At 45.3% G+C, this 17,158-nt stretch overlaps 2 protein-coding genes across 5 annotated transcripts in view; one reads left to right on the top strand and one right to left on the bottom strand.

Moving 5' to 3' along the window:
* The window catches only part of RALA (RAS like proto-oncogene A), a 100,246-nt gene extending 91,618 nt beyond the window's left edge, over positions 1–8,628 (bottom strand). The window contains exon 1 of the mRNA XM_069215859.1: positions 8,484–8,628. The gene's annotated coding sequence lies outside the window, so the exon portion shown is untranslated. The remainder of the gene's footprint in view (positions 1–8,483) is intronic.
* A 23-nt stretch (positions 8,629–8,651) lies between these two features.
* YAE1 (YAE1 maturation factor of ABCE1) overlaps positions 8,652–17,158 on the top strand; it is a 131,266-nt gene continuing 122,759 nt past the window's right edge. For 2 of the 4 annotated variants that reach the window (XM_069215838.1, XM_069215831.1), the window contains exon 1: positions 8,714–9,072. Coding sequence is in view for 1 of the 4 variants with exons in the window: in XM_069215847.1 (XP_069071948.1) it covers positions 8,907–9,072 (166 nt within the window). In the remaining 3 variants the exon portion in view is untranslated. Of the gene's footprint in view, positions 9,073–17,158 lie in introns of all 4 variants that reach the window. The other 2 variants (XM_069215847.1, XM_069215821.1) reach the window with 2 other exon arrangements.

The following is a 17,158-nucleotide window of genomic DNA, read 5'->3' as shown; positions in this document are numbered from 1 at the left end:
GGGAGGGAGTATAAAGTATTTGGAGTATGCCACTTCATTATGTAGGTGGTACTGGGTAAAGTTAATGACTCCTTTCCTAGCCTGGATTTGAGAGCACACAGACCAGGTCACCCAAGCAGTGATACGGAGGACCACCTACATTTTGTTGAAACTGGGATCCTTGCAGTTTAAAGATATCGAGAGAAGAGAAGGAACTGCTATGCTACCAGAGTTGCAAATTTAGACTGTGTAAGGACCTCTCACAGAACACAAAAGCAAAGCTAACGGAGATGCAAAAAGAATGACCTAATATATCCATGTCAGATATCAATAGCTTCTGTTTGGAATATTCATCCAGATTGACAAGACAAAGGACACAATTAAAACACTGCAGATTGCACAGGAGGCATCAAGGGGTGGCGGGGGGGGGGGGAGGCTTTTCCTTTCCCTCAATGTCTCTTGTAGTTTTCCTGCTGCCCGATCGCGGCCCTAAGGGGGAATAATATATTTTGCCATTGGGGGCAAATCAGCCTTTTATTTTTAGAATCCACTTCGTGCCTGTGTGGGTGTGTGTGTCCCCGTGGGCAAGGTTTGCCCCCTCACCCCTGCAAAAGGGGGTAATATATTCTCTGCCATTTCTGCTTTTTCAGGTAAGTGAGTGGTATAGTTTGAGTTTATAACTCTTAGTGATAAAGCCACACTTGGTTTATTACTTATCTTACACAGTGCTCGTTGTTGGGGTGCATTTGTCCAGTTACTTTTTGTAGGAAAGATCATGGCTAGCCGTAGAATGACCGCTCAGCAGGTTCTTGGTGTGCTTTTTGAGTCGTCTTCTAACAATGATTATGAGACTGACTGCATCTGAGGCAGAGGAGGAATTGCAAGATTCTGGAAGTGAATTTTCTGTCAGAGAGGAATCATCTGATGATGAAGCCACTCTCAATGTTGATTAAATGCCTGTTTTAGAGGACACTAATATGCCAATGGTGCAGCAGCCAGTGGCTGAAAGGCTTTCCATTGGAAGACCTGAACTCTGGGTTGGCCCAAACATGGAGCAGCCACAGTTGCCTACCTTTACTGGTCTCCCAGGGTGTACAGTGAATACAGAAAACGTTTTGCCTGTCAATTTCTTTCAGTTGTTTATGGAGGATATATTTTTGGAAGAGGTTGTTGATCAGACTAATTTGTATGCAGAGCAGTATTTGAGGGAAAACGCTGCCAGACTTAGGCCACACTCAAGAGCAAGCAGGGGGATTCCCACAAATCTGGAAGAGTTGAAAAAATATTGGGTTTAACTTTTTTGAGGGGCTGATAAGGATGCCATCACAGTCTTCATATTGGTCTACTAGTCCCTTGATGGCAAAGAGATTTTTATTGTTTTGAGGAAATAAAACGTGACACCATATACAAATGTCAAAACAAAGATAATACAATACAATACAGTAAAATAAAATATGTTGCTCCTTATCAATAAATGCTGAATGGTGAGTATTGTAAGTGCTTGAGTTATTTTGGTTTTGATCGACCCGGACTAATTGAGGGCATGGCCCTTGGTGTCTATATCTCTCGGTGGCAGGAAGATAGTTGTTCCCGGATCCCAGGCGAGTGCAAGCATAGGGATAAGGAACAGGTCGGGGTACGAGTCCACCATCGGGGCGAGTGTTTCAGATGCATGTTGAGTTCTATCCTGCTCTAGTCGTCCACTAAGGCCTCCCACCTTCCCCAAACCTTGTTGTATTTACCCGGACAGCCTTTGGTCTCGTACACCAACCTCTCCTGCTGTGCACACCAGTCCATTCCCTGTCTCCATTTATTTAAGGATGGCGCCACTCCTGTCTTCCATTTAGTCATTATGTCCCTTTTAGCAACCAGGCACGCTAGTCCCATGAAAGTCTGTTCTGCTCTTCTTAGTGTTCAGGGATATGCCCATCAGCTCGCATGTGCGCCATCAAGGTATGGCGTAGCTGGAGGTATTTGTAAAATTGTACTTTACTCAGCGAGAAGTCTTTGGAGGTCTTCGAAGGACTTCATGTGGGATCCCTCCCAGACATCTCCAAGTGTAGAGATCCCAATGGCGTCCCATTTCTGGAACCCCTGTAATCCCGTAACTTCAGCGAGAAGTTTACCATGCCACAGTGGGGTTTCTTGGGTAATTCGTTTCCACCACCCTGTGATTCTCTGGGCGTCTCTCCATCCCATTAGCGTCACCCTAGTCACCTCGGGAGTGGATCGAGGGATTGGGTACCCATAAAGAGCACCGAATACTCCGGAGTAGTTCAATGCGTGGAGCTCAAGTAGTTATGCAGGGTCCGACCAACCACCTGCAACCCAGTTGTTGATGACAATCAGTTTCGTCGCAAGGTGGTAATAGTATAAATTTGACATTCCCAGCCCTCCATCGTAGACATCGCGCTGGCACGTGATGAGTGCCAGTCGGGGAGGGGTGCCCTTCCATAGGATTTGGCAAATCACTGAATCGAGGTTTTTAAACCATCTCTTGGGGATTGGATAGGGGAAGTTCTGCAGCAGGTAGAGGAGTCTGGGGAGGACCATCATTTTAAAGAGTGCAATTCTCCCAAGTAGATTAAGGAGGTAGGGTTTGCCAAAGTTGAAGGTCAGCCCTGACTTTGGCTAGGAGTGGTGTGACATTGAGCTCCTATGCCAGCTTCTGCATGAGGGCAATGGAGACTCCCAGGTATTTAAAACTGTTCCGACGAACGGGGATGGTCTGTTGTCAGTCAATACAGTCCCTTGTGGGGTGTAGCGGGACCAGCAGAGATTTGCGGTGATTTTGTGTGAGGCCAGAGGCTTCCGAAAAAAGGTCTAAGATCTGCAGGATACGTGGACCTCTTGCGGCCGGATTAGCAATATACAGGAGAACATCGTCGGCGTATAACGCTACGCAATATTCCGAGCCAGTGGGCCAGGACCATCCTTCGATCAGGGGATCATCTCGGAGTAGTTTTGCTAGTGGCTCTATTACAAGCGCGAAAAGGAGTGGGGACAGGGTAACCCTGGCATCTACCGCGACCAATGCGGAACGAGTCGGACACAACCCCATTGACCTGCACCCTGGCCGTTGGATGGGAGTACAGTAGCCCCACTAGCCTTTGAAATCTGGGACCTATCCCATTGCTCTGTAGGACCTGGTGTAAATATGACCAGTCCACAGTATCGAAGGCTTTTTCAAAATCGAGGAGGAGTAGGGCCTTGGATGAGCGACTTAGGATTCCACGATGCGCCAGGGCCAGGTGTAGGCGCCTAATGCAATGCCTGGTGCTTCGGGAGGGCATGAAGCCGCATTGGTCGGGAAGAATTAGTGATGAGAGGGCAGGTTTCAGCCTGGTTGCGAGGATTGAGGAGAGTATTTTAACTTCGACATTTAAGAGAGAAATGGGCCGGTACTCTGAGCAGTGTCATAATGGGGGCTGGGTTTTGGGGATTACCACAATAGTGGCTTGGTCAATGCCTGGAGGGAAGCAGTTGTTACACTCGGCCTCCTCATACATATTGAGGAGGTGTTGTTCCAGTATATCGCTGCACCCACTGTATAGCTCTGCTGGAAAGCCATCTGGGCCTGGAGTCTTGCCCGAGGTAGACGACTGTTTAACAAAGATCACCATTTGTACATAGATAATTTCTACACTGGAGTGCGGTTGTTCAAGGAATTGTTCAGAGTGGACACTGTTGCTTGTGGCACAATCCGCTTTAACTGGAAAGGATATCTAAGAGAGTGTACAATGAAAACCCATTGCAAGGTGCAGATATTTACTGGCTCGGAGTACCTAGGGCTCATGATGAACCTACAAGCCCTATATATCCTCGCAACCTGAAGAGTCCAGCAGATATAACGGTATATTGCTTTAAAAAAAATCTGACATTGCAGGAAAAAGTTAGAGTAAAACGTGGAGAAAAATGGCTGTTTTTTTCCCCAGCTCAATTTCGATATATTTTTTTTTTTTATTTCAGCTGTTACTTTCTGTAGGAAATCCTTGTAGGATCTACACAAATGACCCCATGATGAATTCAGAATGTTGTCTACTTTTCAGGAACATTTAGATTTCAGGGATCTGGCATTGCTTTTACACTCATTTCTGTCAATAACTGGAAGGAGGCTAAAAGCACACTCAAAAAAAAAAACAAAAAAAAAAAAAAAAGGGGATATGTCCCAGTAAAATGCCAAAATCGTGTTGAAAAATGTGGTTTTCTGATTCAAGTCTGCCTGTTCCTGAAGGCTGGGGAGATGGTGATTTTAGCACCGCAAACACTTGGTTGATGCTATTTTTAGGGGGGGGGGGGGGGGGGGGGGGGGGGGGGGGGGGAGGGGGGGGAGGGGGGAGTGGAAGACAATTCTTCTTCTGCAGCCCCTTTTCCCCATTTTTCTTTTTACAAAAAAAAAAAAAAAAGGCAAAGACAAAACATATTGGTATGTGTGTTAGAACAAAGAAGACAGAAGGTGGCAGAAGACAGTATGCAGAAAGAAAAAAAGAAGACAAGATGACAGCGAAGAAAGATGTCAGCAAAGTAAGAAGACAGCATGCCATAGAGGGAAAAAAAAAATGAAAAGACAGAAGATGGCGGCGAAGAAAGAAGACGGCATGCAAGAAGAAAAAAGAAGTACCCTTATCTTCGCAGCCAGAGGAAGGACTCTGACCAGTGCCCAAAAGAAAGTGACCAGGAGGAGTACTTGGCCCACTGGCAACTTGATGGCAAGATTGGCGAAGAAGACACAGACAGGAAGTGACGTGAAGACAACGTGCTGGCCAATTTAAAGCAGGTAAATTAGAGCAACGTTGGAGTAAGCCAATGGTAAGCTTAGGTAAGTAAGGGGCTGGTTCCGAACCCTTTTAAGTTATTCTTTTTTCCACTAACAAAAGATTTCGCAAACATGTGCGCAAGCAGCCAAAACCTAATAATACTCATAATAAAAAAAATCAGTCTTACCAATTTCAACAAGACTGTGGGAAACATGAAGATAAACAAGCAGTGGAAAAGCCAATAGATCTGACACTGGTCTTTTGGTTTTGTCAAGCAGTGTCATGTGCTGACACACCTTTTGTTAAACATTATTGTTGTGGGAGCTTCCGGGCATTCACCATTGTAACAAACATTGGCAAACAGCAAAAATATTTTTGGGCCAAAAAAACAACAACAAAAAATAAACACACCACACGTTGCCACAGTAGTTCCCGGCAGTGAACACAATTACTTTAGGTGTCAATATGCTCCTTGTGAAAGTGCAGATTGCTATCACTCACAGTGAAGCCAGCCAACACCTGGATAGACAGAGATAGAATTTTAATAAAAGCAAATATGTCTTAGTTAGCACCAGACCTAATTAGGGACCAAGTTCTTAAAGAAAGTCACAAAAGTGCACCCAGGTTAGATGTCTTTGCATTAGCGCAGATTTACGTATTTCATAAGAATTTGCACAAGTAGAACATATTTGTGAACTGTATTTTAGCACAAGTAAATATGCATGTGTAGTTTTGCTCATGGAAAAATCTGTTGAGAGTTTACAATTTCACTTTCCCTTCAACCACTTTTTCCCCAACCCTGGAAGAAGTTTTACTTCTGCCCTTGTCAGGAGTAAATTTCCAACCCTTCTCAGTATGGGAAATGATTGGAGAAGGGCTGGTGAAATCCTTTAAAACACACAACTTAGTAAGTTTGCCAAGACTCAAAAGGCATTCCAGCCCTGAAACTACTGCGTATCGCTACCTTCTGCCGCAGTATGTAGATTTGTGGACAGATTACAAAATAAGGAAATTCCTAGTAGTCAAGCTCCACTATAGTATTAGCCCTAGCATAATCAGAAAAGCTATTAAGAGACCTCCCATATAATGAGATTGCTGGCATACTTTGTCACCGCACATGGCACCAAAAAGACAAGTAGATTTTTTTTTCCAGAGCAAGTAGGTTTAGGAAGCAACTTATCGCATATACAAGTAGATATTTTACTAAAGTCCACAACCCTGCCTTTGGGAGTCCTCATGCGTACAAGTTGGACTTAAGTTTTCACAAATAAGATTTGCAGCAGTTGGTCCTAGATTTATACTTTGTTCTACCTACTAATTCATATTTGAAACTCTTTTATAGTATTTGCTATTGTGTTTTCGAAGTTGTGTAAGAATGGCATAAGTAAATATGATGAATGGGTAACACGTGAACTACTTTATGAAGGTAAGCAAAAAAAATAGCTGTACGTCATAATCCTAACAAGAATGGAGAGTTAATTTTAAGTTTTAAAAAAATGTACAAACTGGTACACCAAAATAGATTGATCACCGAAGGTATTCCGTACCAGGCAAAACTATCAAGGGAGAAACGTAAGAAATGTCCAACCATAAGTGTAGAGTTGTGGTTCCCAGCCTTTTGACTTCCGTGGACCCACGATATCATTATTGGATCCCGGGGACCCCCACTGAATCACTATTGAAATCCGGGGACCTAATCTGTTAATCTATTTAATTTTCTAAGCAGTAACAGACCCCATGAGGAGGCTTCGCGGACCCCAAGGTCACAAGTTGCGAATCAGCAGTGTAGAGCATTACATCCTTTTCCAGCTGATCAAGAAATGAATATGACTAAAAAAAATCCACATTAGCTTAGAATAGGTGATAAACCAACCATTTTTGTTTTTCCACTGTGTACTCACAGTTCATAATCTCCCGACATTTACGTGTTCACATATGCTTTTGAAGCATGTTTAATGCAGATACAGTGTACAAAATAAGGTAGTTACAGTTTACCCACTCAAAGCAAAATTAGGTACCATCATCTCCCGGTTTTTACTGAAACAATCCACATGCGTAGCATATCAGTCAAGTTTTGTGAGAAATGAACATTAAAAAGACAAATAAATTAAAAGGAACTCAGAATGCAATGAAAATACAACCACTGTACAACTTCATAAAAAGCTCAGGGACTTAAAATAAGCATGCAAAATGGCATATATCACTGCATAGTCAAGAAGATTCATACAGAAACACAGAAGAACACATTTCTTTTGTTCAGTGTATAATAAACACACCCACAAGGAAAAGCCAAGCAGGTGAACTCAAGCTATATGTACCGCAGGAGGAGGAAATGAGAAAAACCTAAAAACACACAACAGATGATAAAGTATCTTCGCGTTGTTGGTTCCTACACCTTTGAAGACGCGCCAGGTGCACTCACGGGAGCAAGAATCAAGTTATTTGAGTCAGTTGGTATCCTGAAAAGATTCAATAGATCGGAATCGGTATTATGGTTTTAAGGTTACAACCTGTCAAATATAGCCAAGTATTGAAAGCCAGCGGCTCCTTTACTTTAAACGAAGTAGAATCTCACAGGATTGCCGGTGAACTATATTGATTGCCCCGTTTCTAAATGCTATATATGTGCAAACCTTCTACAAGTATCAGCAAATGCTTGACCAGAGAAGCAATAAATGTACTACTTAATGTTGCAACGCAGATAGCAATTCATCCCATCGGTTAAAAAACAGAGGCCATGACAAATGAGGCGGTGCAACCTTTGGATACGAGAACTAAGTTAAAACGCACATCAAAAGAAGCACAGGTAAAAGGCAGATTCGAAGTTGACAGCGACCGAATGTGCACTGGAAAAGATGCCCCCCCCACCCCCTCCCTGAAAAGCACTTCACTTTTCACGCCGCGATTAATGCAGAGCACTAATTTCCTTGTTAGGAATCTTTAGGAAGATATAAACAGCATCTGGAGAATGACTCTTCGGCTTCGTGAGATAATTAGATGGTTTACCGTTTCGTACAAAAAAACATGAAATGAGAGAGATGACAAAGCAGTTGCAGTTGAGATTAGAAGAGGCGTCCGCTATCACACACTTAACGGAGAAATCTAGGTACTCACCCTACCCCAGTATGTTCCGGTTAAAACTCTTACAAGTTTTGAGCAAAAGTTTATATTGTGGAGATTCCTTGCTTCTCGTTGACATGAACTCACAGGACTGAGAGCTGATAGAAACGAAAAAGCAGTACTAAAGAGAGAAGGGGCTCAACGTACATACTAGCACCACTCACTATCATAACTTGCAATAGCAGTTTAGAAGATGGGTCAATGCAAGATTTATAAGCTGCAGACGTAATTGGTGAGGGGCAGCTCTGCGAAGCAGCACTGTCTTTTTATTATTACACATACAGGTCATTTTGAAAAAAACAATATTATTAGAGATAAAGGTGCGGTTTCTCGGGAATGAAAAGCGCACCAAATAAGTGTTACAAAAGAAGAGCAAAGGATACACAAAAATATAAGGAGTGGGAGTGCTAAGGCCCTGCTTTCGAGGCCTCTTCAAGGACTGTGCTTTACATATCAGAGACATGGGTGCCGCATTCCCAGGTTTAACCCCTCCGCCATTAATAGTGCACAAAATCCTGTGTGCGATGAGCACCGGCCCCGCCCCAGGGATCACGATGTGGCTTGACAAGGATGTTAACTGTAGAGGCCTGTCCCCGAAAGGCGCGCAAATGACTACCCCTTCCTTACCTTTGCGGAGGCCGGCCCACCCACTGTGGGGCCGCTCTCCCCCAGCTTCCACTGACTCCGTGAGGAAGATAAGGTACTTGTTCTGATACAGTCGATCAACCAACCTCCACCTCCTGCAGCCACCACCCCGCACAACGCTAAAACACGCCCAGTCCCGGCAAAGAGGCGGGACAGAGCGGAGGAATACACTTCAAGTTAGGCGGAGGGATACAACTGAAAATGTAACTGATAATCGTGAGAGCGGAGTCATCTTCTTCCAACCAGTCGTGTGTCTATAAAAAGACGTGTTCTCTGCAAGTGAGGCATCCTGTAATAAATAACAGATTGTCTGACTGAATCCACTGTATCAGAGCACAGCAGAGAACTACATTTACCCGGACGCGCGATTGTATCAAGCGTTGTCACCGTGTGGCGTGCTGTGGGATGTCATCACGTCGAGGCAGTGTGACGTTACTGCTTGAGGCTCTAGACTGCAGTGTGATCATAGAGAGTCAAAACTTATCATCTGTTGTCCCTCCAGCTGAGAGAGGGGTTTTCCGGAGCGTGCTGCTACTGCATAGCGCGTCCAACAGCTCGAAGCCAGAGCGAGGTAGGAAGCAGAGCTGTTCTTGTACCACCACATACACCCGTTGACAGTACATGCAGGTGTCCTGCAACCTCACCCATTATTTTACTCTTTAAACACCCGAAGCACTTGTTTTTTTTTTTTTTGCGAAGTGTAAGTCGGCCACGTTTTTTACTTTTTATATGATTTAATTGTGGTAGTTTCGACTTTGGACAACCTGATTAGCTAGCCACAGTTTCGAATTCTTCGATGGAGAATGATCTTAGTGATGTGCGTCGATACATTTTCAGATGTAGTACCTTAACTTAGATGCGTGCGGCCCTAATGGAGCCCCCACTAATCCTCGTTGTTCTGAATTGCTTTTTCCCACGCAAACGTGTTCCTCCTATTCACTGTACCCATTATCGCCTAAAGAAGATCAACAAAGCGACCCTGCTTTTAAACCATTAGGATCTGTACACATATATGAAATATTGTAAAGGTGTGTTTGGAGTGAGTTCGAAGGCTGCTGCCTTTGTGTTCAGTCTTGCAACAAATGTAACTTCGAAAGAGCTCAGAGAGACCATACTAAAAGTATATGACTGTTATGCAGTTGGTACGTAAGCTGACTTGCTCATACAACTCTCCAAATGAGTTTTTTTGCGCCCACGTGGTTGCTGAGCAAAGAATCGATGATTGATGTAAATGTTTGTCTTAAGTAATTTTAGAATTCAACACAATCATCCTTCAATGACATGGTCAAACATAGAAGTATAAACAAAACTTGGCTGTTCAAAATACTGTAACTGAGATTAGATGTGTTGCGTTTCCAAGGAGTAGGGATGAGTACCATGTCATCACTTTGTCCATCACTTACATTGCATCTTGAAGCAGTGCTTTGGAACCCCAGAGAAGGTAGACTTCAGAGAGTTTAACATCAGCTTCCTGCCATCAATGTCAAAAAAATCTGCAATGAGGGTCTTCTGTGACAAAGATCAGAGTCCTTTCTAACAAATCTGTTGAAATGGACAGACTCTTTCTTGGTGTATTTTAGTTGCGACCTGCCTACAATGATGGTTTCTTCCTATGGTTCCTCCAGGGGAGAAGTTTTCAATCGTTTTGATGGAAGACCCCCTGTAAAAATATTTTAGGCATAAGACCCCCTCTTGACACGGATGTCTAAATCCTGGTACTACTCATCATTGACAACCACGAACACCCTCAAACGCCCCGGCAAATCATTTTTTAACGCCGAGAAAATATTACACAGTATTTAGCAAACCAAATGTTAGCAGGTGACTGTGTTTCAGTGTCAGAGGCTTACCACACTGCTAAAAAAAAGAAGTCCCCAAAAGGCACAATGGCATGTGTATATATATATATATATATATATATATATATATATATATATATATATATATTTTTTCTTTAACATAATCAAAACATACGTTGGCAAAACATATTTAGATTATAACGACTTCCTCAACTTATATGATTGTTGTGCCTGTTTTCTCCAGCGAGATGGTCAATCTGTGGTTGCACCTCATTAATACCAGTTTAACAACGAAATATAGCAATAAACAACAAAAAGCTGACCAGTCCTGCTTTGTAAAGGATCTTCTACTGTACAGCAACATGTGTGGCTGCTTCTTAGTAATTTTTGAACCGTTTGAGGTATATTTGTTTTGTTGAAATCAGCAGATTATGCAGCAGACCATGGATGATGTGGCAAATCTGTAATTATGTAAAAATCACTGCAAAATCACTCAATTCCAGTGGCCCTGGGTATAATGGTTGTAATGCATGGGCTGCAACTTTAGTGCACAGCATCTGAGAACCATACTATGTTTCATGGGATGCTGACAACTTGGCTTTAACAGCTGCTTAGAACTGGAGGTTGCTGAAGATCGTTCATCATAATTAAAACATACCATTTATAATCATTAATGATGAACTGTAAGGTCAAAGTATGATGTTTTCATTAATTCTAGCAAAGGGAGTGGTCCCTTAATCTCTTTCAAACTGTTTTTCTAATTTTTTTTATATGTTTAACAAAATGAAAACAAATGCTCCTATTTTAGCAAACACTGACTGCTGGCTATATTTGTTTGCTGCTGCTGTTGACTGTTTGTAGGTCTTTCACCACCATGTAGCCAAGTATAAAATAACATGCAGCCTAACTAAAAAACATTATTGCGCTCTGGGGCATGCACTATAGTACATTATGAAACCTCTATTAGTTCATGCACTGCATAGGTCTATGGGTAACCAGAGAGCCACATAAGTAAATCTTGGTGCAGTGAAGAATATTGACTTGTGTATTTTTAGTGCTACGATACACAGCCTGTGACAGAAAGTCCTGTGACTATGTAAGTCAGTATTTTATATTTGCATTACACACTATATAAAATAGACTACTACAAAATGTACAAAAAGTTTTACCATAAAATGGTGTTTCCAAAAATATACATTTTAGTAATGCATGTGTAACATTTTTTTGCATAACTGTCCAACACCTTCTCAGGGGTATTAAACACTATGTAATTACAATTAAAAGCACACAGTTCAGTTGTTAACTGTTTTTACTACCATTGAGAAAGAATACATCTTTGTCATCACAAAGTTTCCAGTGATTCGATCAATTAAAGCCAGTGCGGCTTCCAAGCACCCTTGACATTTGCAGATTACCATATTCAGATTAACTTGTAGCGCTTATTTGCATTTCTTCCGGGCTGCAGGCACCCTGGCAAGAACGCATGTTTGGATGTCTGCCCCTCCCTCGGTTTCACTTAACATTAGACTAACTGAATGACAATTCAGCTGAAACCACTGTTTTTCTAAAACAAAGAGGTTTTGGATTTGAGTTAGAACTGAGGCACCCCCTTCTCCGCCTTCTGATAACTCCACAGCCCCCCTGGGGCTCGCAACCAACAGATTGAAGACCTCTGCTGTAGGGCGACTTGCTGTAAACATGCCTGGTCTGGACTGTCCTAGGAAAGTCCTCCCCTGTGGGCAGATCGTCCTATTATTAGGCCGATCTGGGGGGGCAGAAACCTCTAGGCACCAGGGATCTTTGGTAAGGGAATGCCTCCTTGGCATGGTTACCCCCTGACTTTTTCCCTTTGCTGATGCCAAGTTATGATTTGAAAGTGTGCTGAGGCCTGCTAACCAGGCCCCAGCACCAGTGTTCTTTCCCTAACCTGTACCTTTGTCTCCACAATTGGCACACCCTGGCATCCAGGTAAGTCCCTTGTAACTGGTACCCCTGGTACCAAGGGCTCTGATGCCAGGGAAGGTCTCTAAGGGCTGCAGCATGTCTTATGCTACCCTGGGGACCCCTCACTCAGCACAGACACCCTACTTGCCAGCTTGTGTGTGCTGGTGGGGAGAAAATGACTAAGTCGACGTGGCACTCCCCTCAGGGTGCCATGCCATCCTCACACTGCCTATGGCATAGATAAGTCGCTCCTCTAGCAGGCCTTACAGCCCTAAGGCAGGGTGCACTATGCCATAGGTGAGGACATAGGTGCATGAGCACTATGCCCCTACAGTGTCTAAGCAAAACCTTAGACATTGTAAGTGCTGGGTAGCCATAAGAGTATATGGTCTGGGAGTCTGCCATGCACGAACTCCACAGCACCATAATGGCTACACTGAAAACTGGGAAGTTTGGTATCAAACTTCTCAGCACAATAAATGCACACTGATGCCAGTGTACATTTTATTGTGAAATACACCCCATAGGGCATCTTAGAGATGCCCCCTGAAAACATACCGACTTCCAGTGTGGGCTGACTAGTTTTGCCAGCCTGCCACACACCAGACATGTTGCTGGCCACACGGGGAGAGTGCCTTTGTCACTTTGTGGCTAGTAACAAAGCCTGTACTGGGTGAAGGTGCTTCTTACCTCCCCCTGCAGGAACTGTAACACCTGGCAGTGAGCCTCAAAGGTTCACCCCCTTTGTTACAGCGCCACAGGGCATCCCAGCTAGTGGAGATGCCCGCCCCCTCCAGCCACGGCCCCACTTTTGGCGGCAAGGCCGGAGGAGATAATGAGAAAAACAAGGAGGAGTCACTGGCCAGTCAGGACAACCCCTAAGGTGTCCTGAGCTGAGGTGACTCTGACTTTCAGAAATCCTCCATCTTGCAGATGGAGGATTCCCCCAATAGGATTAGGGATGTGCCCCCTCCCCTCAGGGAGGAGGCACAAACAGGGTGTAGCCACCCTCAGGGCTAGTAGCCATTGGCTACTAACCCCCCAGACCTAAACGCACCCCTAAATTGAGTATTTAGGGGCCCCCAGAACCAAGCAAGATAGATTCCTGCAACCTGAAGAAGGACTGCTGACCTGAAGCCCTGCAGAGAAGATGGAGACACCAACTGCTTTGGCCCCAGCCCTACCGGCCTGTCTCCCAACTTAAAAAAAAAAAAAAAAAAAATTGCCCTTGCGCCTAGAGAAATGGCCTAAAATAAATTTGCCCAAGGGGTTGCTCCCCATCTGTAAAACAAAAAAAATAATAATACCCGGTGCCTAGTGGTTTCTGCCCCACTTGGGGGCAGATCAGCCTAATTAAAATAGGCTGATCTGCCCCCCAGGGGGGCAGAAATGACCTAAAATAAATTTGGCCCCCAGGGGAGTGACCCTTGCCTAAGGGGTCGCTCCCCTTGCGTGAAATTCACGTAAAAAAAAAAAAAAAACTCCCTGGTGTCTAGTGGTTTCTGTTCCTCTTGGGGGCAGATTGGCCTCATAAAAATAGGCCAATCTGCCCCCCAGGGGGTCAGAAACGGCCTAAATATAATCCCCTCCTCCCCCCCAGGGGAGCGACCCTTGCCTAAGGGGATGCTCCCCACCTCCAAAAAAAACAAAACAAAACTGTAGGAAGTTTGCTCTGTATGCACTATTTCAAAGTAAGAAATAGCATGCACAGAGTCCAAGGGTTCCCCTTAGAGGTAAGATAGTGGCAAAAAGAGATAATTCTAATGCTCTATTTTGTGGTAGTGTGGTCGAGCAGTAGGCTTATCAGAGGGTAGTGTTAAGCATTTGTTGTACACACACAGGCAATAAATGAGGAACACACGCTTAAAGACAATTCCAGGCCAATAGGTTTTTTTATAGAAAAATATATTTTCTTAGTTTATTTTAAGAACCACAGGTTCAAGATTTACAAGTAATACTTCAAATGAAAGGTATTTCACTTAGGAACTTTAGGAACTTTGAATTAGCAAAATAGCATATACAGTTTTCACACAAATGGCAATAAGCTATTTTAAAACTAGACACAGTGCAATGTTCAACAGTTCCTGGGGGAGGTAAGTGTTTGTTAGTTTTGCAGGTAAGTAAACCACTTACAGGGTTCAAAGTTGGGTCCAAGGTAGCCCACCGTTGGGGGTTCAGGGCAACCCCAAAGTTACCACACCAGCTGCTCAGGGCCGATCAAGTGCAGAGGTCAAAGTGGTGCCCAAAACGCATAGGCTTCAGTGGAGAAGGGGGTGACCCGGTTTCAATCTGCCAGCAGGTAGGTACCCGCGTCTTCGAGGGCAGACCAGGGGGGTTTTGTAGGGCACCGGGGGGGAGGGGGCACAAGTCAGTACAAAAAGTACACCCTCAGCGGCACGGGGCCGGCCGGGTGCAGAGTGCAAACAGGCGTCTGGTTTGCAATGGAGTTCAATGGGAGACCCAGGGGTCTCTTCAGCGAAGCAGGCAGGCAAGGGGGGGTGCTTCTCGGGGTAGTCACCACCTGGGCAAGGGAGAGGGCCACCTGGGGGTCGCTTCTGCACTTCAGGTCCTGGGGGCTGCGGGTGCAGTGTGTTTACCAGGCGTCGGGTTCTTAGAAGCAGGCAGTCGCTGTCAGGGGGAGCCTTTGGATTCCCTCTGCAGGTGTCGCTGGGGGAGGGGTCAGGGGGGTCAACTCTGGCTACTCACAGGGTCGCAGTCACCGGGGAGTCCTCCTTGTAGCGTTGTTTCTCCGCAGGTGGAGCCGGGGACCTCTGGTGCAGAGTGCAAAGACTCACGCTTCTGGCGGGAAACGTTTTGTCTTTAAAAGTTGTTTCTTTGTTGCATAGTTGTTTCTTCTTTGGAGCAGAGCCGCTGTCCTCGGGAGTTCTTGGTCCTTTTAGATGCAGGGTAGTCCTCTGAGGCTTCAGAGGGCGCTGGACCGCTGTTGCAGTTTTTCTTGAAGTGGGGAGACAGGCCAGTAGGGCTGGGGCCAAAGCAGTTGGTGTCTCAGTCTTCTCTGCAGGGCTTTCAGGTCAGCAGTCCGTCTTCATCTTCAGGTTGCAGGAATCTATCTTGCTAGGTTCTGGGAGCCCCTAAATACTCAATTTAGGGGTGTGTTTAGGTCTTGGGGGTTAGTAGCCAATGGCTACTAGCCCTGAGAGTGGCTACACCCTCTTTGTGCCTCCTCCCTGAGGGGAGGGGGACACATCCTAATCCTATTGGTGGAATCCTCCATCTGCAAGATGGAGGATTTCTAAAAGTCAGAGTCACCTCAGCTCAGGACACCTAAGGGGCTGTCCTGACTGGCCAGTGACGACTCCTTGTTTTTCTCATTATCTCCTCCGGCCTTGCCGCCAAAGGTGGGGCCGTGGCCGGAGGGGGCGGGCATCTCCACTAGCTGGAGGGCCCTGGGGTGCTGTAACAAAGGGGGTGAGCCTTTGAGGCTCACCGCCAGGTGTTACAGTTCCTGCAGGGGGAGGTGAGAAGCACCTCCACCCAGTACAGGCTTTGTTACTAGCCACGGAGTGACAAAGGCACTCTCCCCATGTGGCCAGCAACATGTCTGGTGTGTGGCAGGCTGGTAAAACTAGTCAGCCCACACTGGAAGTCGGGTATTTTTTCAGGGGGCATCTCTAAGATGCCCTCTGGGGTGTATTTCACAATAAAATGTACACTGGCATCAGTGTGCATTTATGGTGCTGAAAAGTTTGATACCAAACTTCCCAGTTTTCAGTGTAGCCATTAGGGTGCTGTGGAGTTCGTGTATGACAGACTCCCAGACCATATAATCTTATGGCTACCCAGCACTTACAATGTCTAAGGTTTTGGTTAGACACTGTATGGGCATAGTGCTCATGCACCTATGCCCTCACCTATGGTATAGTGCACCCTGCCTTAGGGCTGTAAGGCCTGCTAGAGGGGTGACTTATCTATGCCATAGGCAGTGTGAGGTTGGCATGGCACCCTGAGGGGAGTGCCATGTCGACTTAGTTGTTTTCTCCCCACCAGCACACACAAGCTGGCAAGCAGTGTGTCTGTGCTGAGTGAGGGGTCTCCAGGGTGGCATAAGACATGCTGCAGCCCTTAGGGACCTTCCCTGGCATCAGGGCCCTTGGTACCAGGGGTACCAGTTACAAGGGACTTACCTGGATGCCAGGGTGTGCCAATTGTGTAAACAAAGGTACAGGTTAGGGAAGGAACACTGGTGCTGGGGCCTAGTTAGCACGTCTCAGCACACTTTCAAATCATAACTTGGCATCAGCAAAGGCAAAAAGTCAGGGGGTAACCATGCCAAGGAGGCATTTCCTTACAGGTGAGATCAATACATCCATTGCCTCTATATTTATTCCAACATCCCCTAATCTTTGCCTACTTTTACGGGCATCCCCAACCTTCCTAGACTACCCTCTTGGCCAGCATGCACCAATCCATGACACATTCCCAATTGTCCAACTGTGGTACATGTTCTGCCCCTTGCACCCTCACAATCTGGCCACATTCCGCTTGGCGACAGCCAGCCCAAGGATGATCCATATAGGTTCCATGCGGAGCTGGTCCATCCCCTCCCAGACATTTGCGAGACACCACTTTGGCAAGACAGTGAGAGGGCCACCACACACCTTGCCCATGCATGCAACCAATGCCACTCAGAAATGTTGAAGTATTGGACAGACCCGTAGTATATGGTAAAAGGTTCCAGTGTGTCCACAGTCTCGACTTTAACTTTCAGTAGCTATTTTGCACATTTTCAGCAGTGTGATCTGTGCGTAGTAGGGATGGTGGAGGATTTTTAATTAGACTAGTTGGAACCCCGTCCATATAGCCACTTCTCTAGGGGACGGCAAGGCTCCTGCCCACTCATCATCCTCCAGATCTCCCATGTCTTTGCCCCACTGCTCTTTCAGTCATGTAAGG

Source organism: Pleurodeles waltl, chromosome 2_1 (assembly GCF_031143425.1).
Source record: "Pleurodeles waltl isolate 20211129_DDA chromosome 2_1, aPleWal1.hap1.20221129, whole genome shotgun sequence".
Lineage (NCBI taxonomy): Eukaryota > Metazoa > Chordata > Amphibia > Caudata > Salamandridae > Pleurodeles > Pleurodeles waltl.
This window is presented reverse-complemented; position numbering and strand designations above follow the sequence as displayed.